The following is a 27007-nucleotide window of genomic DNA, read 5'->3' as shown; positions in this document are numbered from 1 at the left end:
CTTTTAGTTAATAATGGGGTCTCTTTAAATTCTTCCACACTAATCTAGTAGTTAAAATTTCCTACATGGTTGACTTCCTACCTTCCTTTTGAATCTGTGGCGTTCACACTGCTGGCGCCTAACGTGTCAATTAACATCTCAGCAGCACCTTCGTTGTCATTTATCCTGTGAAGGTAACAAGGTGATCACTCCCACAGCCATGGTGTATTTCTCAACCACTCAAACCAAATCCGATTCATTCTGCCTTTACTTACACAGCACAATGCAATGGACTGAAAGCATTTCCTTCCGTTTTCTGGAAAACGTCCTGTTCTAAAAGGAGTTCTACACATGTCTCGTGACCTAAATAAGTAAATGAGGATCAGATATTAAAATCCAAAAAAGATACTGAGGTGCCCATACACACCAACATATCCCTACAGATAAGGCTTTACATGGACTATAAGTAATCAGTTCCCTGAACCCATTAAACATCACATTTTTAGGCACTTTGGAATTCAATGTACAACCTCAGGACCTAAAGTACGGCAGCTTCTTACGATAATTTAATATCAGTTTACTATTATTTGTGTGTGTGTGTTTTGGCTGTGTTGGGTCTTTGTTGCTGTGCATGGGCTTTCTCTAGTTGTGGCGAGCGATGGCTACTCTTCATTGTGGCTGGTGCATGGGCTTCTCATTGCGGTGCCTTCTCTTGTTGCAGAGCACGGGCTCTAGGCTCACAGGCTTCAGTAGTTACGGTGCATGGGCTCAGTAGTTGTGGCACATGGGCTTAGCTGCTCCATGGTATGTGGGGTCTTCCCGGACCAGGGCTCGAACCCGTGTCCCCTGCATTGGCAGGTGGATTCTTAACCACTGCACCACCAGGGAAGTCCAATATCAGTTTATTATGGACATGACAAATATATACTTTGTGGGGGAAAAAAATTAGTCTCATTATTCTTTTCTATGGTGACCAGTTAGAGCTATTTGGGCATTATTTTTTAAAATGTCCTATCTATATAGCATAGTATAACTTTCAAAATAATATATGTTTATGCAGCATAATTAACTTCAAAATTTGAATATTTTCTGGCTCTACTAAGGAGTTAATGGTAAAATCTCAAATTCTATCGAAGCGTTCAGAAGGAAAAAAGTACATGTCCCTGTCCCCACCCCATTCCCCAGTTCCACTCTCTAGTGACCACTAGTGACCATTATTACCTTAGAGTTCCAAAAAATTTTTAGGCATATACAACTACATGCACATAAACACACACTTCCTTTTTAAAAAATTTTTACACAATTGGGATGTTCTGTTCTGCAACTTGTTTTTTACTTTAAAAACTATGTATCTTCCCACACTAGCATGTACAGACATCCTATTGTTGAATGTTTGGAAAAACTTCACAGTATCAGAATGTATCATAAAGGATTTAATCTCTAATTATTGGTTTTGAGGTGACTGCTAGTTTTTCTTTGTGATATTATCAACAATGTTGTAAATGTTCCAGTACTTAAAAAGTATTTATTTCTAGGAACAATTTTCTGGAAATGATCTTGCTGGGTTAAAGGTCAAGTATATTGATTACTAATAGGTATCAGGCCCACAGTTTTTAATAGCAACTTTGAAAACAGGGGAAAACCTCAGATTTTCAAACCTGAGATTTTCAAACCTCAGATTTTCTTAATCCAATTTTCAAAGCCAGAGTTTTAGTAAAAGTACCCCCACTGCTGTATTAATGGCAGAAAATGAAATGTTGCTTCTTTTATTTCGTTAGTCATTTGGGATGTGCATTAGGAGTAAATTAGATTCTTAAACAGCCTCTTTACTTCCATGGCTTAACATCTGGCTAACAAAGTGATGCTCTTTTTTTTAATTACTCTAACATTCTCAAACAATAGTTCATCTTAATTTTTATCCTATAATTGTTTTTAGCAGGAAAAGAAAGTATGTTTTAGGAAACCTATGGTTATGTTCCATCATCTGTCAGTTCTTTCATCCTGATTCTCAACAGGGGCAATTTTAGCCCTCAGGGGACATTTGGCCATGTCTAGAGACATTTTTGCTTATCACAGCTGGGGATGGGGTAGGGAAGGGCTATGGCATCTAGTGGGTAGAAGCCGGGGCTGCTGTTAAACCTCTTGCATGCACACGAGTCACTCACAACGAAGGATTATCTGGCCTCAAAGGTCAACAGTGCTGAGGGTGGGAAACCCTGCTTCAATTCTCCCTCTCCAAATGTTAACTCATGGCCAAGAAGTAACCAAGGAAAGTTGTCCAGTATTGATTTGAGAGCCTCCTATTTTCCTGAGATAGCAGTTCTCAAGGTGTGGGCTAGGGAGCTGCTGGGTGATACTGCAAATTATTCTTTTCTTTAACAAGCCATCAAAGCAATGTGCCACTCTATTAATATTTTTTTGAAAAATAGTTTTTTTCATAAAAATGCTATTTATATTAACATGTAATGGATTTATTATTATTTTAAAATAAATTAATAAATATCCTTAAATTTCTCAGTCCTAATTTCCAATACAGTAAATACTAACAGCTATAAGCCACAGGTCCTGAGACTGAAAGATGTGAGAATCACTGTCTGCGTAGACTGTGGATGGCAAAAGGGAGTCCCGGGGCTCTGGATTCAGCAGTCATTACTGGGGTCATGTCAAGCCGAAAATTTCTTCACTTTGTGTCCTGGTTTATAAAAGTATATAGGATAAAACTGGTCTCTTCATGTTTTAGAGGGATATTCTGAAGATGCTTATAGCTTCGTAAAAATTGATACATTTTTAAAAGGAACATATGAGATCATGGAAGTATTCTTAGTTCTGTGATTGAATGACTCCATAAACTGGAAATCTGAACTTTAAAGTTGGGTATGTATAACCAGTTCTCTTCTAAAGCTTTGCCATCATTCCATTTTAATTTTGAGAGAAAGGTTGTTTTCTATCCTGTTGGAGTGCTTCCAATTTTTTTTTTAGCCGTACAATAATTACTAGTCAAAGTAAAACTATTTTACATATTCTACTCTCAGAATGCCAAATTATAAAATAGGCTTTTGGCTGTAAATATGGTATTAATTTTACACTGCCTGTACAGTCTGTACATATAGCCAACACACATTTAATTCCTTCCAGCTCAATTCAGAATCATCACCAATTTTGCTACAGTCTGGAAATTAGACACATCTGCTATGATCTTTAAATGGCAACCAGGCACGTAGTTTGTGCAAAATTTTGTGTCTTGTACACAACGTGCTCAGAGAGTCTAAATTCAGCAGTGATGGAGTAAGAAACTCACTTTAGGAAAACCGTGTTCTCCGGAAAGACGTGGTAGGAATGTTATAATAAATAGCAACTCTCCAAAGGACAGTTACAGCAGTATTTTTACAACTAAATGCTCTACCTGAGGAAAACTACCTTACTGTGTGATTTTTCCAATGGTTAATTCTCACTGACTTAAAAAAAAAAAAAAGCACCAATAAAAGTCTGTTTCAAAATAGTTTTATCTGTGGATGTTTTCCTACTGCTTGGTTCTCCTTATACTTGTAAGATGTCAAGTTACATTATAAAGACAAACCAATTTCAATGGCAAAATACAGTATCTTCTTTGACTTAGGATTTATCTTGGACAACTTTGCTATATTCATTAAATACCAACTTTAGTGAGTTGAAAAAGGAAGAAGAGTTGAAATCCAAAGGTTTTATAGTTTTCAAAACTGTTCTGGCTAAGGATCTGAGGTAGTAACATATGAAACTGACTAAACCAAGCTTCTGAATTAGCAATATATTTCACTATTCAAGTTTTCTATGGCACCATCAGTACTCAGAGTTGCAAAATGACCAAATGTAGCCACAGGTCAATCCTCAAGAAGACATCAAAGCTTTCTCAGAGCAAAAGAATAGAGCTCTCAATTCTGATACAAGAATTAATATGAAAATCAAAATACTGTTATCTAGAAAATGCTTACGAAAATGTTTAAACTATAATTTTGCAAGATTCAGATTTCTCCTCTTTTACCACAACTCAACAATTATTTGTCAAAATGGCTCCCAGTAAAAGAACCACATCAAAAAGTGTATTACAGAAAGATAGAAACCTCCTCTCTGGCAAGGCAGTCAGCTGAATTTTATAACAGCCACTATGCTTATTTTTTTAAGCAAGTGGATATTATATAAAGAGGCAATTTCTATTTTCTGTACATTTTGAGGGAAAGTTGTTAGAACTGTCAACTAGTTTTGTAGATATGCTATTACCACTATCAATAACCTGAATGCTACACTGAAATTCAAAACAAATAAAAAACCCCTCACATCCCTGATAAAGCCCTAAGCATACACTTAGGCAGGACTGATGTTTTAACACTGCATATAACGTACCCAAATGTTTTCTAAGATGATCAAATCTTCAATATGCTCTGTTACTTACATTATTTTAGTGACATTTCAAAAGCCAAATCCCATTTTTCACATCTATCATTTAAAAATAGCTTTATACTTCTCTGATTGACCTTTAATGAGTCTACCTGTAAGACTAACTGTGACGGTTAGTCTCCAGGAAGCTAAAAGTAAGTCTGTTATAATCATGCAGCCAAGTTCACTTAACCACAAAAGTGTCCAAGTTTCTAGTTTCTACTTCCGTGATTTATTCTACCAGGATTTTATTCCCTTAAACTGTTGAACATACATGTTACTGTTGATATAAGGATCTTAACTTGCAACGTGCTCAGAAAACATACACAGATTTCAGTCTAGATTATGATACATTTTCACTGTTTCTCTTACCTTGTCATTTTTCCCCTAATAACAAGTACATTTAGAAAGAAAAATATAATAAAAATACAAGCATAACTATATAAAAGACATTGGAAATAATAAAAGTATATTAATAACAAATAATATTAATATTAATAATGTTATAAAAGTAATTAATATTATAAAAGTATCTTAAAAATGCAAAATACTTATTGAAGCAAAAGTCTAAAAACCTTTTAAACTTAGTGACTGCTTATCTCAAAACATCTGTGACAACCAGCATCTTGGCTTTAGCACGACAAGGCACTGGAGTAAGCTATAACTACATGGTAGGTTATTCTTAATATATCATTCTCATGGAAGTCAGAATGTGTCAGTTAGTTGTCTCTCTGTGGTACATAACGGGCAGGTAACGTGGGTCTGTGTCTGTGTACTTAACCGTTGTAGCAAGCCCAGTGAAGCGCCGTGTATCCATGATTGTCCGCCATGGCTGGATTTGCATCCATAGATGCTGCTGACTGCAGAAGAGCTCCGAGAACACCAATGTGTCCACAGGCAGCTGACAAGTGTATTGGTGTCCGGCCCCTGCTATCTCGTAATAAGCACTTAGCACCATGTTGAAGCAATGCATCTACACACTCTTCATGGCCTGTGACTGCCTGAAAGAAAAATTATTTGCATGTAGCTGAATACACTATGTTGGGCACTCCATGCCAATTATAGCTAATTACGAATTTTAAAGTCCATATTCCCCATGTCCTCCCACCAATCAAGGCATTTATCATATTTTGAGTAACCCAGTATTTTTACTCAAAGTGGCTTAAAAATTTAAAGCAGTGACCTTGTCAAAATAAAAGTAAATATGAAAACCAGGAATAATGGGACTTCTAGTTCAACAAAAAAATATTTCAAAGGTGAAAAAATTAAGACAAAAATGTATAAGAAAATAGTTGTGATAATGGGAAAAAGTAAAACTGACATCAATTCTACTCAAGGCTTTAGGGTTATAAAATTCTTTTAAAATTAATTAATTAATTAATTTTTGGCTGTGCTGGGTCCTCGTCGCTGCGCGCAGGCTCCCTCCAGCCACGGTGAGCAGGGGCCATTCCTTGCTGCGGTGCGCAGGCTTCTCATTGCGGAAAACAGGCCCCAGGCACCCAGGCCCCAGCAGCCATGGCACACAGGCTCAGTATTTGTGGCTCGTGAGCTCTAGAGTGCAGGCTCAGCAGTTGTGGTGCATGGGCTTAGCTGATCTGAGGCACGTGGGATCCTCCCGGACCAGGGGTCAAACCCGTGACCCCCGCACTGGCAGGCGATTCCCAACCACTGCGCCACCAGGGAAGGCCCCTAAGATTTAAAAATTCTGTTCCAACATTATTCTTCTCTGGATTAAGTTGTGTTTTGTGGTGTTAAAAATTACAGTTCAAAAACTAAGATAGTGAAAGAAACAGTAAAGATTATTTGGTAAAAATTAAATGAAGAAAAATATAAACACAGCCTAGTTCAGTTTTAGGTAAAATGAGGTCATAAAAACTTTCAGCAAGGAAGCGAGAACACTTCTGCTTACCCCTCTGTGCAGTGCCGTCCTTCCCCATTTATCTTTGGCATCTACGTTTGCTCCTTTGTTCAGCAGTGAGTAGACACAGTCCGTGTGCCCGTTGAGCACAGAGAGCATCAGAGGAGTCCTAGGTAACAACAGGAGCAGCTCCGTCACCACCGAGACTTCATCCATGAAAATACACTGTGTTGGCCTGCCTTCTAAACATGTCTTTCTGTGATGCAACTTTAAAGTATACTTAAAAAACTGTATTTGATGTTACTCAGTTACACACTATGACAGACTTACTAAAATAGGGGGGCAAAGGTATGAAGATTAACAAACATCCTAAAACTAATTTAAAAATTAGTAAAACTTACTGTCCATTTCCATCTTGAATATCTACTGCATTCTGTGGTTCTGCATTTCCTATTAGTAGCCGTAAGCATTCCGAATGACCATTTGTTGCTGTAAAGTGATATTCAAAAATTTCAGCAATTATATATCTATAAAATGATAAAATAGAAAATGTCCATCTTAAACCACATTTGCTAGATATAATTTTGGAATATTCATTGAACTTAACAGGCAAGAAAGAAAATGCTCATTTTATTTAGCTCTCTGGTGGTGCCAATGTGGTCAGGAAGGGCAGCCTGCCTCCAGCCAAGGGATGAAATCATGATCAGACAAGTCAATCACATCAACCCCATTCTCCTTTGCCAATGACTGGTTTCAAGTTCTGCCCACTGAAATGTTAAGAAGTCTGGAGGACGTCTGGGAAATATTTTTATTCCTGATAGTGAAAGTCCTCCTTCTTTCTTGATTTTAGATGTGATCCTTGGGGATACTTCAAGGAAATTCTGTTTGGCCCATCATTTTTTTTTTAAACTGGATTCACGGATACTCAGTACACAGCAGCTACTGATGAGTATTCGTATCGTCTAAGCTCAACACCCAAAGCATCAGGCATAAGATCCCTGTGGGAAAGGACTGGCTCACATCCAGAACCAATGTCCTTTCTATGATTTAAGAGTAAGATGCTCCCCAGCAGGTCTCCAAATTTGAAAGGCATCCTGGTTCTAACCAAGGCTTGCATTTATTGAAGAGGTGGGTGCTAACAGTAACCTGTAACTCTTTCAGTGGGTAGGACTTATGAATTATATGGCATTGGTCAGCCACTTCTGAGGGACTTACTAGTGTCTTGGTTCAATATTTATCTATTAAGAGTGCAAACACTCCATGAAAGCTTTAAATTAGCTCTGCAAATAATGTGCTTACAATATAATGTTTCAAGTTGCAGAATAATATACAACGTCACTCTTTTTCAGAATAAGGTAACAGAAAATGATAGCATTTTGACTTCTTGTTTTTACCATATAGCAGTTTATATACATATCCTTATTAGAACTTTTAATCCATTATTAAAATTTTTTTCTTTGAGCCCTGCTTGATTATCTGATAGTTTCTGAAAGGCTGCTCTGGAGCAACAGTGGGTGTTACCTATAGTCTTCTAAAATGTAAGTTTTCCAAATGACCAGAAGCAAAGTCCCAGACCTACATTCAAATGGATCCATTTTAAGGATCACCCTATAAAAACAGACTAAGTGAAATGAATCTAACCATACGAAGATGGCCTACGGGGGATGAGACAAATACTTGGCTAGGATTTCTTCACATATACCAGTCTTGAATTCATTATTTAAAATTAATACTGCCTTGTAGTAATTCCTGTAGAGAGTTGTGAATCTGCATCTGCTAGTGACACAGCGGGTACTGAGTCATCACAGTGGCATTGTTATGTAGTTTTGCATTTTCACACATCTACAACATCACAAAACACTCCATGGAGTAGTTCTTGCATAGCAGGCACTCTGTATTCCTGTCTGATTAAATGTTTAATGCAGTACCCTGGTACAGTAAGTAAAATGTTTATCAGTTATTAAATGAAAGCACATACCAATCCAAAAGAATTTCCATCAAAAAGCAGTAAAAAAAAATTGTATTTTTTTTGTTGATAAAGTACTTCAGAAGTTAGACTATTATATAAATCCGATTTCTAAGGTAGATATTTTTTTAAAGTGATTATAATCTTGCTGTTGGTTTTCCCCTGAGAGTAGAATCATTAGAACTGTTAAAGTCAAAATTGTTAAAACAATTACCAGGAGTATAATATACAAGAAATTGAAAAAGAAGAGCATTAGATGGAAAGTGGTAAATAAAATCATTCATAGTCTTTGACATACCTGCTGCATGTATAGGTGTTCTCTTCAAAATGTAATCTTTGACTAAGATTGAGGCTCCCTGATTAATGAGAACATCCACACATTCTACATGGCCCTTAAATGCTGCAAGGTCCAAGGGTGTTCTTCCACTACTGTTTCTCACATCAAGATCTAACAAAGACTGTACTAACACTTCTAGTGCTTGATGGTGACCATGATAGGCCTGGGAATAAATAAAAATATAAATTAAAAAATACATATTTAGACTGACTTCTTAGAAACCCTAGAAAACATAAAGGGAGTAGTAAGCAAACTTGTCTTACATCATTATATTTGAGATAATCTAAAACTTCTGTATTGATAATTCAGAAAGTTACCTACAAATTTTTCTAATAATCAATTAGTAGGCTACAGTGTTAGGGAATGGGTATTCCACAAATAATAAAAGTTCAAATGACAGGTGATCTTTTCACGAGTATACAATGTCTGGTTCATGGCAGACATTCAATGATGTGTGACATGGGTTCAATGAAGGCTTTCACTCTAAGTCTATGATTCCAGAGCCCGTGTTCTGTGCCCCCCCTTCACTCCCCGATAAAGTGTTACTACACTTAAATCATAGATATAGTTGCAACTGAAGTTCAGCTAGTACTTGAGCCTTCTGATTTCTCAAATTAAAATGACTACTCCATCCCATAACGTGCCATCTCAAAAATAAACATTTCTTTTCAAAAATATTTAGGCTGAGCCCTGCTTGAAAAACTGCCATGTGCTACACACTGTCCTAGCAGTACAGCAGAGCAAGAAGATTGAGAGATTTGTTTGAAACCCGACTGACTGAAATCCCCTTCTTTACACAGTCTGCTTTCCAGAGAATTCATTTCAAAAACCAACATGTCAACTGAACATCTATTACTCTTATTGGACTAGATGCTGAGCAGGACATAAGGCAATAACGACACAGTTCTGATGGGGAAGGAATGTCTCCTCTGGTTCACTCATGCCACCCCTTTTAGCTAAGGGACAAGTCATTTTCTGATACCTTTCAGCCCTGCAGCTTAGCACATACAGGCAAACTGTAAATGATCACATGTGAACTTTTCATTAGGGAATTGAAAAATATAAAATTCTACCATATTTGTGCTAAATGTCACCTGCTTCTAAAAAGAGATACTCAGCTAGAAAGAGGGCCCTGCAAGGCCTCCCTGGTGGCGCAGTGGTTGAGAGTCTGCCTGCCGATGCAGGGGACACGGGTTCGTGTCCCGGTCCGGGAAGATCTCACATGCCGCGGAGCGGCTGGGCCCGTGAGCCATGGCCACTGAGCCTGTGCTCCGCAACGGGAGAGGCCACAACAGTGAGAGGCCAGCGTACCGCAAAAAAAAAAAAAAAAGAGGGCCCCGCAATGTACCAAAGGGCTATAAAACCACTTCTTGTGGGAAATGTCAGAAAGCACCAGCAGGAGGTGAAGCTGCTCTGGGCCTTACTGACCTCTTGATGTTTCTGACTCCCTCAAAGGTTAAAGTGACTGGAGATCTCTGAGCTCTACTGTCTGAGGATCACATCTAACCTTGTTCCTCAATACCAGGTCAACAAAATTATGCTATTAAAAATGAACTGTGAGAGGCACAGTATATGCAGAAGGTGGTATAAAAAGAAGCAGAGGGAAAATAAGGACGGCTAGAGCCAGGGTAATCTGCCACAGGAGTCTTCCCCTCACGATGGCTCTGACTGGACTGGGACAAGAGGCTTAGAAGCCTAGTATGTGCGAAGGCAGGACCAAGGCCAGTTTCCTGAGTCCTCAAGCCAGCGTGTTTTTACTGCATCAAGTCGTCCTGGATTGGGAGAGTTTGGAAGGAGAAAAATCACTTCAGTAATTTCTGAAAAACCTCCTAGGGATGGGTACAAAATGCAAGAGTGGTGGTATAACCACATTTCATTGAGCCTAATTATGAAATCACAAAATTGTTTCCATTTCAGCTTAAAAACACTATTTAGCACACCCATGTTAATAACAGCACTATTCTCAATAGCCATGAAGTAAAATAACTAGTTAAAAAACTGAAGTTTTTGAGATAATGCATTCAAAAACTTGGCAAAGTCCTTAGTCTGGCACCTAGTAAGTGTTCAAGAGATGAGGCGCTATTATTATAAGAATGATGATAATGATGCAGGAAGAACTGCCTAGTCATCTGCTCAGACGTCATTTCTTGCCACCCATAGTAAAATAGCTATTTTCTCCATGCTAGCTTTGCACTTCCAGATGACTTATTTATTATGCAAGTCTGGGAGAGTAGACAGTATTTCCAAAGACCCAAAGGGCAAGGAAAAAGGAAGCTTCAGCATGTCTTCTTAGTTATTTAGACCATGGTAGGAAGTACTGCTGGGGAGAAAGGGGGAGAAAGACAAAGCAGAAAATTCAGTGTACATGTGTCAGTGTTAGAAAATATGCCAGGAGAATATTAAAATAAAAAATAATAGTATATGTGAGAATAAACAATTAAATGGATCACTGGACTTGTGATACACATTAACCTAAGTAGAGACCCTTATAAGCATTTTACTATACTTAAAATCAGAGGTCTCACAAATAGTGACAGTACCCAATTCTCCTGATTCTCAAAGTCCCCCAGCTCCCCACAACATGCTTTATTTCAAAGATAAATTCTTCTTTCAGCGCAGGAAGAACTAGATTGGGCTCTGCTTGAAATTTCCTAAGGTAATTCATTTCCATATTTGACTTAAAAGAACTGTCACACTCTCTTTTAATCTCCTCCTCTTAGTGATGAACATTAAGAGGAAAAATTCAGTGGCATCTGAAGCTAGAAGGAACATTACAGACCATGTAGTTAAATCCTATAGCATGAGCAAGTGAAGGACCAGTGAACACAAACTTAGCACCCCAAAATCACAAAGTAAGCAAAAAGTTTTAGAAATACCACAGAAATTACAGTTCTTATATCGTCTGCTTAAGAAGTCAGAAGCCATTCCACTAGGGTGGGTCATTTTAAAATTCACATCTCAGGCATATTCTCTCCTTAGGGCAGGCCTTGGGGGAAGCTCAAACCCCCCCCCCCCCACCCCCCCCCCCCCCCCGACCTTTTTTTTTTAAGACAAACAAACAAACGAAACAGAAGTACATTCAAGAATTCTCTGAGTTAAGAAAGTTCTTACAGTTTTAACTCCATGATCATCACTATATGGACCAAAAGTTCTGGGTACTAGTTTGAGTCAACACAAACAGATATGAGACATTTTCAGTAAATCAGCCATCAAGCTGGCTGTGAAGGCAATACTCACAGCCAAGTGTAAAGGGCTTATTGTTGCTCTATTGTCTGAATCACTCAGCATGTCTGTTCCCGAGGTTTCCATTAACTGAGAAAGAAAAGAATTTTAAGTGTCAGAAATGGTACTTTTAGACATACCACAGCAGTTATTCCTGGTCCCCCTCCCCCAAGTTCAAATTCATTTTAGAGTATAAACTGATACTTGAATATGGATTTAAAAATCCCAGACCATTATTATTATGAAAACTAAATTCAGCAACCTTATGGAATGGATTATCCTGAAAATGTGGTAAGGACCACATGCTAAGAGCTTTGAGAGAGGGCTATAAACTTAGAGTTTGAGAGAAATGCCATTTAATTACCACCAAGTAAGAACCTTCCCTCCCCCTGCAAACATGATTTCTGTCACTATCTTTGTTCCCAGGAATGTGTAAGACAGGCTCCAGCTCTAGTAAGAGCAAATATTTAAATACTCAGTATTAGGGGGAAAACTGACTAATTAATACTTACAACATCTAAAGGAGTTTCACTTGCAATCTGAAATAAAATTTAAAATAAAAATACTTAGTTGAGGAAGCAGTCATATACAGTAAAGAGATAAATGTTAACTACATGTCTCTATTTACATAGGGCTTTGTTAAATTCTATTCTGAACTTGTGCTTCCTTTGCCTCCAAAAATGAAGTCTTTTAAATAAACAATTGTACAATATAATAGACCACAAATCTATACACATGGGTCTCAGATTTTAGTCTAAAGCTACCATAATAAACTAAGGAAATACTACTTCTGTAGCAGGGTTCTAAATGCTATATTAAGTATGTCAACCTCTTTTTTCTATCTTTTATACCCACCCTCCTTGAATTTTATTTCCCCTTTAAGGGAACCAACGTTAATATAATTTATAAGTAGGTCTAAATGAAGAAACCTCTAACGTGAAGCATGTGCTACACACTTCAGAATCATTTAACTTGTCTTTTACTCTCCCTTTGGTTTGGCAAAGTGGGGTGAATGGTGAGATGAGTCTCCCTTGTCAGGAGAGACTGACAGAAGACTGGGTCTTTCGGAATTCCTGAATACACAGGGGGAAGCTTCCTCTCACAGAAACACGTATTTCTGACATACGACACAGTTACAGTTCTTTAAAACGTTCCGGAAAACATTTAAAGGGGCAGGGGCAGTGAATGCTACTTGGATGGGGGGCTCTAAGGGAGCCCTCTCCAGAGATCTAATTTCCTCCTTTCTCTGTGAAAGGGAAAAGGGAATGAGAGAAAGCTTAGTGAGGCAAGTATGAATTTAGGAAGGATAGGGATTCTAAAAATGTTAAAAGGCATTTGTTTCTTGGTTCATTTATTCTCACTGTCATTACATTATTAGAATATAAACTTACATTGGTCCTTCCACAAGAAATCAGGAATCTTACCAGCTGAAGACACAGACGGTGACCATATGCAGCTGAATAATGAACTGCATTGTATCCTTGCTTGTCCCGGATCCCTGGATTTGCATCATTTCTTAATAAGTATTCCAGGCACCTATTAGAGTAAGATATATTCAAAATTCTAAATCCTGCATTTTAACCAATGATAAAAACAGAGACAAGCTCAAAACTGGAAATTTTTCTTACATTTGAGTAATGTAAAAATCATAAACACATCTACACTACATACATTTGTCATTTAAATGATATTGACTGTAAGTATCGTAAAAGTACAAACAAAACGTTCATAAGAGAATCTTCTTTATCCACAGTCTGGCAGCAAGTTCAGTATACCTGAAGACTGTTTCGTATACAGTCTATATTTATGGCACCAGCTAGTCGACTCAAATAACGTTTGACAGGATTAAACTCTTAGTGGTGGGGAGCATCCAATCTTTCTGGAATACACAGTTAGTATGGCATCTCATTAGGAAGCTCAAGAAAGGATGTAAAAATATCTCCCAAAACCAAGGTCAGAATTCAAGGATCTTGCATCAGAGACATGAAAAGTGTGGGAACGATGTAAAAGTGGTATGTAGGTAACACGAAAGACCTTCCCATGGGAAATACTTTATTCCTGTGCTATTAAAATATGAGGAAAGTAATGTTAAAAGGACTGTAACATTTTTTGATGATGGCCATTCTGACTGGTGTGAGGTGATACCTCATTGTAGAAAGAGAAAAACGAATACCATATGCTAACACATATATATGGAATCTAAAAAAAAAGTGGTTCTGATGAACCTAGGGGCAGGACAGGAATAAAGACGCAGATGTAGAGAATGGACTTGAGGACACGGGGAGGGGGAAGGGTAAGCTGGGACAAAGTGAGAGAGTGGCATGGACATACATACACCACCAAACGTAAAAGAGATAGCTAGTGGGAAGCAGTCACGCAGCACAGGGAGATCAGCTCCGTGCTTTGTGACCACCTAGAGGGGTGGATAGGGAGGGTGGGAGGGAGACGCAAGAGGGAAGAGATATGGGGATATATGTATACGTATAGCTGATTCACTTTGTTATACAGCAGAAACTAACCATTGTAAAGCAATTATACTCCAATAAAGATGTTAAAAAAATTTTTTTTAAATAAAAGGATTATAAGGTTCACAATTTGTTATAATTCTGATAAATGTTACTGTAGCAAAAAAAAAAAGAGTACTGAATTAGAAATTAAAAGATTTATTGTGAGAGTTAGTTTGATACCAACGATCTTGGGCAAATCGTTTCACCTTTATGGTGAAATGGCTTCTGTTTATTCATTTGATAGATGGGAGTAGGAATTCAACTAAATAATCTAAAACCATTCATGTTCAAATTCCAAGTCCATAATTATTCAGTGATAATTTGTCTAATATTGCAGTATGTCTAAATAACTACTAACTCTACCACTAGGGGGGAAATCTATAATCAGACACTACTTGTTAAGTTTCCAAAAGCATAATGAAGTTATAAGAACAAGTGGAAAGGAACAATGGAGCGATGTAACTGATCACCCAGTAACTCTATCATATATGTATGAGGACCATTCTTTGCAATGCCAACCCTTATTTCTTTAATGCTAATTACTTAAAGTACTTTAGATCTCTTAGGAATTACTTACAGAATCTACATTTATTATAATATCCTTAATGGTAGCAAACGTTCATCCTTTTAAGTGGGATTTTGATATTTATATGCAGTGAAAATGATGATGAAATGCATATCACTATGATAGAACGACATCACCCGAATCTGACTCTAAGGAACAAGCCTGGTGTTTCTCGGTATTCCTAAACTAGCTCTGAGGGCACTCCAGGAAGTATCTCAGGCAGTGTGTAGACTCTGTACACAGTCTGCTTAGGTACCAGCTCACAGGTCAATCCTCACTGGGATGAAGGAAAGACCTGCTGGCCTGGAAGGACAGTCTCACTGCTTTAAGGCAGAAACATTTCACCCAAGGGCACATCTTTTTACCTTTAATCAAGTTCTCTAGATGTGAATGGTAAAACAGAAATAGTTCTCCCTACTGGGACCTGAACACAAGGCAGATTCTATCAGTGGAACAAACTATTTTAAGATAACTTGCTGATACATGAGTACTGGGGGAAAAAAAAACTGACTTATTTAAGGAAAGTAAAACAAGTAGGTAAGTTCATGTTTACTTTCGGAAGTAGGAGAGCAAGTCTCAAAGCACTACTTATATTTACTAGTTGCAAGTATACAACATTAAATGGTTTGAAATAATTCAACCATAATACATGCAGTAGTTATCAAATCATTATTTCTTTGTCTACCTTCATATTACTAGATGATTGGTCTCCTATAACAAAACAAAGACTGAGTTGATTTATAATTATAAAATTACTTCTATTGCCACGCCTTTCAAATTTTGCTAAGCAATATGAATTTTCATGACTACTTTGTAAGTATTACCTTTAACAAATGAAAAAAATTACTGACATTCAGGAAAATTAAATGACTTGCTCCTAATCTTCTGGCTAGAATATGGCAAAGCAAGGACTAGGCCTTGGGTCTTTTCTTCAAGTGTTCTTTCTAAGCTACAAATGCTTCAGCACAGGGGTTAATGAGTTAGTGACACTTTAACCTGGGTGTTTATAAAATTCTGAACCACAAAATTGCTTGATCTTGAAAATCTGAACCTCACTTTTGATTTGCAAATGAGGTGGAGGGGAGAGAGTCAATCTTAAATTTTTTTTTCTCATTGTAAATTAACACACGCTCATTTTATAAAACTCAGAAAATTAAGAAACGAAGATTTTCTATAATTTCTCTTATTTCCCTAAAATAAACCATGTATGCAAAATCTGGAGGAATATTTATGGCTAAATGGCTAAGTAATAAACCAAACTTACTGTTAAATATTCTGTTTTCTTCATTTGTTAGACAAATATCCTCATCCCAATTAAGCATGTAATTCAAATCAGAGTGATTTTCAAACTATTTAAACTTCTCCTACTCTTCCCCTACCGTCCATGGGCTCCTACCACTTTTTCTGGTGCAGGTTCAGACTAAGTCAAATCCATGTGTCCCACGGCTGGTCAGAGCCCTGGGAGAGGACCACTCGGCCCAGGGCAGAGGATGTGGCATTGTCACCAGAGGCCCTCCTAACTCTACTCTCCCCAATCATGGTATACAAGTGTCTGATTGACAAAAAAAGATATTAAGCATAGCTTAAAAAAATACAACTAATCCTTACAGGAAGATTACAATGTGTCAGGTATTGTTCTAAGCAATTCAGATATTCTGTACCTCATATGGCCATGAGTTAAGGTCAGACTATTATTCCCACTTGACAGATGAAATGTGCAGAGAGGTTAAGTAACCTGCCCAAGGTCTCACAGCAAGTGGCAGAGCCAGAATCAAACCCAGTTCTGTCTTACATGCATACATAAAACAGGTTTAACAAGGCTGCTGAATGCAAAGTTGTATACAAAAGTCAAATATATTTCTCTGTTTCACAACAAAGGAAATTTAAAGATAGATTTATTTTGGCAATAAAAATATCAAATACTTAGGAATAAACCTAAGGATTATAAAAGTTCCAAACAAAAGACTGTATGATTCCATTTATATAAAGTTCAAAACAGACAAAAATAAACAATGCTATTAGAAGTCAAAATATGATCCCATTTTTGTGAACATCTATCTCCATAAAAGTGTATCTTGGTGAAATATATCTATGCATTCATAAACACATGTATATATAACCATATGAACACAGAAAAGCCTATGGACAGACATGTACCAGGTTCATAACTCTGATTACACTGTGAGGGATGTGAAATGATCTACATAAACATATAGAAATACTTCTGTTAATGGTAGTTATCACAGAAGAAAAGGCATGAGGAGGATTTCTTCCTTATATGTAATCACAATAAATAACCCCAGCCTTCCCTTTCTCTTATACACACCACACAGGCGTGGGGTAGGTCCTCACCATCATGCTCATAGCCAGTCCTATTTTTCTTCAAATGGCAAAGAGGATTTTATTTGTTAATAATTAATATATTTAGTATGTTTTTCCCGTGAAAATAACTATATATTTGTTTGCTGAGTCATGACTGCCTAGAGTGAACGTCAGCATCAGGATGATGGGGGTGACTAGCAGGATGAGTAGAATGAGTAGGAACGATTTCATGTATTTTTCCATTTACTGCAAGTAAAGACAGGCACACAAGGCAGAGTAGAACTGCAATTACTTATGTCACTTCTGAACAGCAGAAAACCGGTGGCAGAGTGTCAAAAATCCCAAAGTATATACAACTTTCCCTGGGGATGCTGACAGGACATTATTAAATAATCATTAAAGAAACAAACCAACGAACACACATTACTGAATAACAGTATTTGAAGTCATGGGGAATTTGTTTCTTCTTTTAGAAAATATTTCACTCTGGCTTTGGCAGCAGAAAGAATTATTCCAGATTCTCTTATTATCCAACCTATTCCTGGGAATTAAATCCTTGGAGTTCAGAAAAATAAACCAACTCTTTAATTCTACTATTTAAGCCTCCGAAACAATCACTTACTGAAAGGATGCCTCTGGTATCCTAAAATGGTTACTGTAGTGAATAGTTTCCAGAAGGTTCCCAGGGAACAAATCACTGAGGCAATAAATGATGGCATCAGACAAGACCTCTGGGACTTTGATACTTCAAAGATAAGAAAGAGGCTCCAAAAAACAGTGCTAGATTCTTTTATACACATGCCCTCAGTTTTCCCCACAATTCTAAGTACACTTCATTCTAATTTTACAGATAAAGAAGATTTTGCCTAACAATTATTTGCTCAGGCTCAGAGAGGTATAATGTGAAGCCCCCATGATTTCAGCTGGGTCTTTTGGATAAAGCTCATGTTCTTTCTGGTACACCAGGTTGCTTGTGGACATACTGAGAATTAAGTGTTTAAGTAATAAGTATCTCTAGACCAGCGGTCCCCAACCTTTTTGGCACCAGGGACCGGTTTTGCGAAAGACAATTTTTCCACGGATCGGGGGGCGAGTGGGTGGCGGGGACGGTCCAGGCGGTAATGCGAGCGATGGGGAGCGGCAGATGAGCTTCACTCGCTCGCCACTCACCTAACAGGCCGCGGACCAGTACCAGTTCACAGCCCAGGGTTTAGGGACCCCTGCTCTAGACTATTGCTCAAAACAGTTTATATTAGGTGAGAAAACTAACAATTTAATTCACTTTAGTACTAAGCATACTTCTAAAGAAAAAGTAGACAGGCTTAAAATAAAACCACAAATCTCAAACAGTATAGGTTGAACATTGTTATTCTCTTGTTCCTGCATAAGAATTCAGGTTTAATGTAATTGTATAAGGGCAGGAGGACCATTGGGTAACCTCTGTCTGTGTGTACATGAACTCAGTGGAGTTTACTTAGATCATGCTGGGCAGTACCCAATAAACAGTTTATGGGAACAGTGGTAAAGGACTTCTGATGGTGACAGTCATTTGGGGTATAATCTATTTTAGGAAAATCTATAAATCAAATCCTGAAATTACAAAATTTATAAATCAGAGGATAATCTACTTACCCAAGTTTACCAAAATATTTTCTGATTTACAAAGTCTCTATCAGAGATTTTCTTTAAAGCTCTACTATCCAAAAACATACTTCAAATAACTTAGCTTCTCCCAAAACCTATCTATATCTAACTATTCTGGTATACATGAAATTGTATAAAGTGATATATTCCTCCAAACAGAAAATACGGTCATCCTTCGGTATCTAAGGGGGACTGATTCCAAGAGTACTCGAGGATACCAAAGACCGTAGACTTGGACCCTCAAGTCCCTTATAATAAATGAACACAACCCTACAATGAATATAGTCGACCCTCTGAATCTGCAGATGCAAAACCAGTAGATACAAAGGGCTGATAGTATATTTTACTAATGCTTTCAAGATTAGGATTTTAGACACAAATCCAACATAACGAAGTGTTACTTATAGAAATGGATTTGAAATTAGTTACAGAATTTATAATAAATTAATATTTGTGAGTAATACCATCAAATTATGCTTTTTATTTTGAAGGTAAAAAAGTAAACATTAAAAACCAAGGAAATAGTTCTGTGTTAAATGCAACTTCCTTGAAGTATATTTTATAAAATCTTTCCCCAGAAACCATTATTTGTTTTTCCTACCCTTCACTGACCCAGACTCATGAGGAATACCACAGACATTGAAGATTTCTTCTCTGTCTCTAATGAGTTCATTTTCTTCCAAGAAGGCAATATACATTAAGGTACTATAAATGGGTCTGATCAACTTTGGGTGAATATTAATTATGAAAGAATTTATAGATCTCTCATTCTTTTGATTTTATTAAGTCATTCTTGGACAACATTTACTCACTACTCCATTATCTACATAATTTACTTATTTAAGCACTATTCAGTATCAACTATGTGCCAGATTCTGCCAGTTCAATTATTCCCTATTTGAATACCAATTTACAGGGATCCCTTACAAATACGAACTTTCTACCTCTGAAGAATACTGGCATTCCAATCTCTGCTCAATCTTCGGATGGCATTGTCTGTGTACCTCTTGCCTCTTTCCCTTTCCCTATGATATACTCAAGACTGTTGCCTCTAAGAAGCCAGGTGGAAAAAACATGGAGGTGATAGATATTAAGATGTGTTTTTGGAAGGGAGGATGAAAAGGGACCTTGATCTTTCTTCTACCCGATTAGTTCATAACGCAGGCTGCTGAGTAGAAGTAGGTGGGTAATAACTATGACTAGGAATAATTATGAAAACAACTTATTTTCTCTACTAGAGCATCAGGGAAAGATAATCAATAATAAAAAGTACAAAAAAGGAAATACAAATTTGCTATAAAAACTGCCAGATAGAAACAATCCTTCATTCTCACCACATGATACTTACTTGCCATCTGTGTCTGACGTAGCTGCATAGTGCAAGGGTGTGCATCCTCTTTCATCAAGGTCATTCACACTTGCTCCTGAGCCCACAAGAGCAAACAGGCACTGGTAGTTGCAGTTGGCAGCAGCATAGTGCAGTGGAGATCTTTTTGCCCAAGTTAATTAAAAAAAAAAAAAAAAAGTCAGGGACACAAACCAGTAAACAAGAGCACAGTTGATCCACCCAGTTATAAATATTTATAGAAAGCCTGAGATTGATTTCTGCCATATACCTAAGTCTTTTGGAGGGCCAGACAGAAAGCTTGGAGGAGAAACTAAGATGGCAAAGAGCCTCTAAGAATACAAAATAAGACAGGAACACAATTAAATCATTTCATGGTCCCCAGACAGTAACAATTCCAGTCTTTTGAGTGAATTACAGATATCCTTCATATTCTGCTCCAAAACTTGAAAACTTATTTTTTTTCCCTCCCTAATGCCATCAGCAATCTGAGAAAACTTTCATTTAACAAAGCTTCCCCTATACTAATAGAGATGTTTCATAGGTAGCAGCTTCTGTTCCTGTTTCAGTAGAGGAATAAAGAGTAAGAAAAATACAGAAGCATTAAAAAGGATGCTGATATATCAACTATATGGTAGAGCTGCACAGTAATATCAGATTCCTCAAGCAGAAAATGCATAGTTTTGAAGGCTGTTCATCATTTTGAAGAGTTTAGAGTACTGTTAATTTCTAGAGATGGAATATTTGTAGCTTACTTCTTCTCAGTTACTGAAATGAAAAAGAATATTACTAAATTTAGGAGTTTCTGTCTTTAGATTAATAAGCTATGATTATCCATGACCTTTCATTAAAAAAAAACAAAACAGAAGAAGAAGAAGAAAACAGAAAAGTGAAGGTAAATTTAGTCCAGAGTCTTCATGGTATAATTTTTTCTAAAATATTTACCTGGTGAAATGACAGTTAAGCATTATTTTACTTTATTGGATAATAGTATAATATAGTAATAGTATTTTTGAAAATGCAATTAACCCTGAATTACTTTCAAGCTTCTAAACTCAGAATGTGCCCTAATTGTAGTACAGAATGCATCAAGTGCTACAAATTAACTAATATAAGCTGGATTAAAGTACACTTATAAAAATAAATTAGCTATAAATTGCACTCCAAAGTCAAACAAAGTGATTTTTGATTTTGTGGGTCATTAGTTCCTTCAATTAGCAGGCTTATAAGAACAGTCTGTTCTTCAAAATAATTATGGGGTCAGATAGTCATTTTTCCTTTTCTTTTCTTATATGTACTTCTGATTCCCTACCACACGTAATTCTACTGTGCACTGGCCCAATCCCATGCACTGACACAGATTCACACACACCCTCTCTTGTCACATACTCTGATAAAATTCTCAAACTCCTGATACACAATTTTGCTCATATTGCCACCTCTATTTTTTTTTAAATTGAGGTAACACTAGATTATAACATTATAAGTCTCATGTGTACATTATATTTAGATTTCTGTACACACTACAGCATGCTCACCTCTATTTTTCAAATTGCCTTCTGTCCTTTCCTATGTGGTTCTAACAGACTCTGGGTCAATTCCTATTCTAAGTAACTTAGTAGATCATGGTGGCTTTAAGTACTGCAATCACAGATGCAAGTAGCAATGAGGCCTGGGGCTGAACAGTGAGACTGCAGATTGGCTGGGTGACTACAAAGGGATTCTGCATTCACAGGTGCTTTCCTGTGGGTCACGCTCAGGGTGTGTGCGGAGAGTCAGAGAAGAGGAGAAAGAAAAATTACACATCGATTTGTAACCTGTTTCCTCCCTCTTTCTAGTGCTCTGGAACCAAATATAGGCAGCAGAGTCTCTAACAAAAGAATGACTTGAAGGAATGGAGAACTACCACTGAGCTCCAGCTCTTGTGGGTTTTTTGAGGGAGCATAGGTACCATGCGGTTTTATATTTTCATGGCTATGATTATGGGAGGAGGAAGAGGAATGACATCACAAGAGGTATAGAAGTGCTTATAAAGTAAAGCTGTGGCTGGTAGCCTGGGGCTATGGCAGGGGTCCAGCTGGAAGAAGGCTGTGGGTGAGAATGAATATTCAGAAGTTATCTACTTATTGGGGCCTCTCAACAAATCATGATCACAATGCAAAAGTCATAGATTTATTCAGTTAACTCTCAGAAGCCACATTAGGAGGTCAAGAAAGTCATTAAGTAAATAACATTAAGTAGGCTTTACAGAGGAACTGTATCACACCCTACCTTCCAAATTTATCCTTTTTGTTGAAGTCTGCACCAGTGTTCAGCAGAAGGTTTAGGCACTCCAAATTCCTACCCAGGAAAAATACATTGAGAAGATGTAATTGTAATGAAATTGTAATTATAATGAAATTGGTAGGTTTAAATAAGTATAAAAGCGTGTTTTCAAATGAGGTAGAGTGAATAAAACACTGTGATTTATATTTTATGAAACAAAAATAAAACTGCCACGATCAACTATCCTCTTCTTAAAAAAAGTAAAAATTTTGTTAACATACCCTCCAGCTGCAGCTGCATGTAGACAGGTCCTGCCAAAATCATCTGGGGTATCTATATCAAATCCTACAAGAATGAATATATCTTATGTAATAGTATAGGTATGTTACTTTATATTAGAGTATTACATTAAAAATATGTAAAAAAAAATCACACACCCCCAATCTTAAACAAAACTATGAATTACAAGTAGGTAAAAATTAATTGAAAATAGATTAATAATGTACAGTATTTAAAAAAAAATTACCACTAAAGGATTGGGGGTTTTAGAACAAATGCTAGAGTACTTGTTTAAAAGTCATAGGATACAATGGAATATTATTCAGCAATAAAAAGAAATAAAGTACTGATACATGTTTATAACACTGGATGACCTTTCAGAACATTTCTAAGCGAGAAAAATCAGTCACAAAACCACATCTTGGGTGATTCCATTTCTATGAACTGTCCAGAATAGGTTAATTTATAGAGGTGGAAAGTAGATTAATGACTGCTTAGGGCTGGGGGGAGGGAGGAAATGGGGAACTGACTGAAAATGAGGGGTTTTTTTTGGGGGGGGTATGAAAATGTTCTAAAACCCATTGTAGTCATGGTTACATACCTCTGTGAATATACTTAAAAAATAAGACACTGATGAAAGAAATTAAAGATGATACAAATAGATGGAGAGATATACCATGTTCTTGGATTGGAAGAATCAACAGTGTGAAAATGACTCTACTACCCAAAGCAATCTACAGATTCAATGCAATCCCTACCAAACTACCACTGGCATTTTTCACAGAACTAGAACAAAAAATTTCACAATTTGTATGGAAACACAAAAGACCCCGAATAGCCAAAGCAATCTTGAGAACGAAAAACGGAGCTGGAGGAATCAGGCTTCCTGACTTCAGACTAGACTACAAAGCTACAGTAATCAAGACAGTATGGTACTGGCACAAAAACAGAAAGATAGATCCATGGAACAGGATAGAAAGCCCAGAGATAAACCCATGCACATATGGTCACCTTATCTTTGATAAAGGAGGCAGGAATGTACAGTGGAGAAAGGACAGCCTCTTCAGTAAGTGGTGCTGGGAAAACTGGACAGCTACATGTAAAAGTATGAGATTAGATCACTCCCTAACACCATACACAAAAATAAGCTCAAAATGGATTAAAGACCTAAATGTAAGGCCAGAAACTATCAAACTCTTAGAGGAAAACATAGGCAGGACACTCTATGACATAAATCACAGCAAGGTCCTTTTTGACCCACCTCCTAGAGAAATGGAAATAAAAACAAAAGTAAACAAATGGGACCTAATGAAACTTCAAAGCTTTTGCACAGCAACGGAAACCATAAAGAAGACCAAAAGACAACCCTCAGAATGGGAGAAAATATTTGCCAATGAAGCAACTGACAAAGGATTAATCTCCAAAATTTATAAGCAGCTCATGCAGCTTAATAACAAAAAAACAAACAACCCAATCCAAAAATGGGCAGAAGACCTAAATAGACGTTTCTCCAAAGAAGATATACAGACTGCCAACAAACACATGAAAGAATGCTCAACATCACTAATCATTAGAGAAATGCAAATCAAAACTACAATGAGATATCATCTCACACCAGTCAGAAAGGCCATCATCAAAAAATCTAGAAACAATAAATGCTGGAGAGGGTGTGGAGAAAAGGGAACCCTCTTACACTGTTGGTGGGAATGTAAATTGATACAGCCACTGTGGAGAACAGTATGGAGGTTCCTTAAAAAGCTACAAATAGAACTACCATATGACGCAGCAATCCCACTACTGGGCATATACCCTGAGAAAACCATAATTCAAAAAGAGTCATGTACCAAAATGTTCATTGCAGCTCTATTTACAATAGCCCGGAGATGGAAACAACCTAAGTGCCCATCATCGGATGAATGGATAAAGAAGATGTGGCACATATATACAATGGAATATTACTCAGCCATAAAAAGAAACGAAATTGAGCTATTTGTAATGAGGTGGATAGACCTAGAGTCTGTCATACAGAGTGAAGTCAGTCAGAAAGAGAGAGACAAATACTGTATGCTAACACATATATATGGAATTTAAGAAAAAAAAATGTCATGAAAAACCTAGGGGTGAAACAGGAATAAAGACACAGACTTACTAGAGAATGGACTTGAGGCTATGGGGAGGGGGAAGGGTAAACGGTGACAAAGCGAGAGAGAGGCATGGACATATATACACTACCAAACGTAAGGTAGATAGCTAGTGGGAAGCAGCCGCATAGCATAGGGAGATCAGCTCCGTGCTTTGTGACCGCCTGGAGGGGTGGGATAGGGAGGGAGGGAGACGCAAGCGGGAAGAGATATGGGAACATATGTATATATATAACTGATTCATTTTGTTGTGAAGCTGAAACTAACATACCATTGTAAAGCAATTATACTCCAATAAAGATGTTAAAATGAAAAAAATAAAATAAATAAATAAAATAATATGAATTAAGAAAAACACTGTATTGTAAATTTTAAACAGGTGAATTGTATGATACATGAATTATTTCTTAATAAAACTTTTTTTTTAAACCCATAGGTGCTTTGATACTTGCACGTTAATACTAACACTGAGAAGAGGTTTTTAGAATTCTCCTTCATAGATAAATGGGTATGTGATGACTTGTGGACACACATACACTTAAAACATTCAAAATACAATTACCTCACTTAAAAGATATCATTAAGAAAAACTCACTGTCTGTCTCACAATATGTTAATTTTCACTGAAATTTTCCCATAATTCTTTTAGCAATCAAGAGTATTAATATACAAAATCTGTTCAACTTTCCTAACACGCTAAGAAATAGAATATCATTAAAAATTAAATCTTATATATTTAGTAATTCTATGCATTTAATAAGGATAATTTTGTAGTAATAGTTATAGAAAGCTATTGATCCTGTTTTGCTTCAAACTGATTATGTGGTATTTTAAGACAGTAATTAGATATGGCATAAATAATTTCACAAACCTACAAGATATTGTAAACTGGCCACTGGCTCTTAAAAAGCATGCAAATGAAGATATTTTACTTCTAGACACAAAGGGACTGCTCTAGAAATATTCCACACCCCATTCCCCAACTAAGAGAGAGAGGAGGAAATCACTGGAAAAATAAAACCTTTCCCAGAGCTGAAGAGAAAATCAAATCTTAAAATTAAAGGGTCCAACATCTTCTAAGAGGGGTTAATAAATGATCCACACATGGACATATCTATATGTGATTCTGGAAAAGCAGGATAAAGAGACTGTATTAAAATCAGAGATGGCGGGGGGTGGTTTGGGGAGGTAAAAGGGGATAATCTGTCTGTGAAGGTTCCACTTACCAGACGAAAGAAGTTTCCTACAGCAATCTGAAAAACCACTTAAGGCTGCCAAATGGAGGGGGAACATTCCATGTATGCCACGCCTAAAGTGAACAGGACAGTGTCCTCATCACAATGCAATCACTTAAATAAATTAAAAAGAAACTATTCAATACTTAACTTATCCAGCAACTTTCCTCTTAGAGCAGGAGCAGGACTTTTCAACCTCAGCACTACCATCACTATGGATTTTCTGGGGGGCTGGGGGCTGGGGGGTTGGGTTATCCTGTGCCTGTAGGATGTCATCAGTGCCCCCAGGTTCTACCTACACTGGATGACAGTAACACTCTCCTCCCCAAATTATGACAACCAAAAATGTCTCTAGACATTTGCCTCAGGAGCAAAACCCATTCCCCCTGCCCCGATGTTGAGAATCATTACCACAAGGCAAAATGTTTAAGAATGTTCACTGCAGTAATTTTTGTCATAGTAAAAACTTGGAAGCAACTTGTGTTTGTAAATGAGAATGAATAAAAATTGTGAAATCTTTACACAAGAATTAAATTTTATAAAATGAATGAACTAGTTACGTATAGAGATGAGGAAAAAAAGCCCAAATTTATATCTACATGGCTAAACCAACAACTTCATGTAAAAAAAAAAAAAAAGTTAAAAAGTGTACAGTAGCATACCATTTACAGAAAGTTTAACAGAAGATTTAAAACATGTTAATAAACATATAAAAAAGGTAATAAAAATTTAAAAACATACATAAGAATGATAAACATCAATTTAAAAGTAGGGTGTTTCTTTCTGCAGAGCATGCAAGAGAATCCATCTTTCAAACAAAATCTTACAAGGAAACTTTAGTATGTTATTCATAATCTAGAAAGAACTGGGGTAAAAAAATATAAAAATACCCTATGCTGGTTTACCAATGAAATCACATTAAACATTCTATT

The 27007-nt window shown here is 36.9% G+C and overlaps 1 protein-coding gene across 7 annotated transcripts in view; it reads right to left on the bottom strand.

The window, feature by feature from the left end:
* Window positions 1-27007, bottom strand: part of ANKRD28 (ankyrin repeat domain 28) — a 186195-nt gene that overhangs the window by 11309 nt on the left and 147879 nt on the right. For all 7 annotated transcript variants that reach the window (XM_027086571.1, XM_027086572.1, XM_027086569.1 and 4 more), the window contains 13 exons: window positions 26067-26149; window positions 22702-22765; window positions 22427-22495; window positions 20159-20299; window positions 13197-13308; window positions 12285-12311; window positions 11788-11862; window positions 8512-8713; window positions 6649-6736; window positions 6299-6416; window positions 5171-5390; window positions 255-342; window positions 82-165 (listed from right to left, as the gene is read on the bottom strand). In XM_027086571.1, coding sequence (XP_026942372.1) covers window positions 82-165; window positions 255-342; window positions 5171-5390; window positions 6299-6416; window positions 6649-6736; window positions 8512-8713; window positions 11788-11862; window positions 12285-12311; window positions 13197-13308; window positions 20159-20299; window positions 22427-22495; window positions 22702-22765; window positions 26067-26149 — 1371 coding nt within the window. The remainder of the gene's footprint in view (window positions 1-81; window positions 166-254; window positions 343-5170; window positions 5391-6298; window positions 6417-6648; window positions 6737-8511; window positions 8714-11787; window positions 11863-12284; window positions 12312-13196; window positions 13309-20158; window positions 20300-22426; window positions 22496-22701; window positions 22766-26066; window positions 26150-27007) is intronic.

Source organism: Aethalodelphis obliquidens, unplaced genomic scaffold, assembly GCF_003676395.1.
Source record: "Aethalodelphis obliquidens isolate GAN/ISIS:26980383/991018 unplaced genomic scaffold, ASM367639v1 scaffold56, whole genome shotgun sequence".
In the NCBI taxonomy this organism is placed as follows: Eukaryota; Metazoa; Chordata; class Mammalia; order Artiodactyla; family Delphinidae; genus Aethalodelphis; species Aethalodelphis obliquidens.
This window is presented reverse-complemented; position numbering and strand designations above follow the sequence as displayed.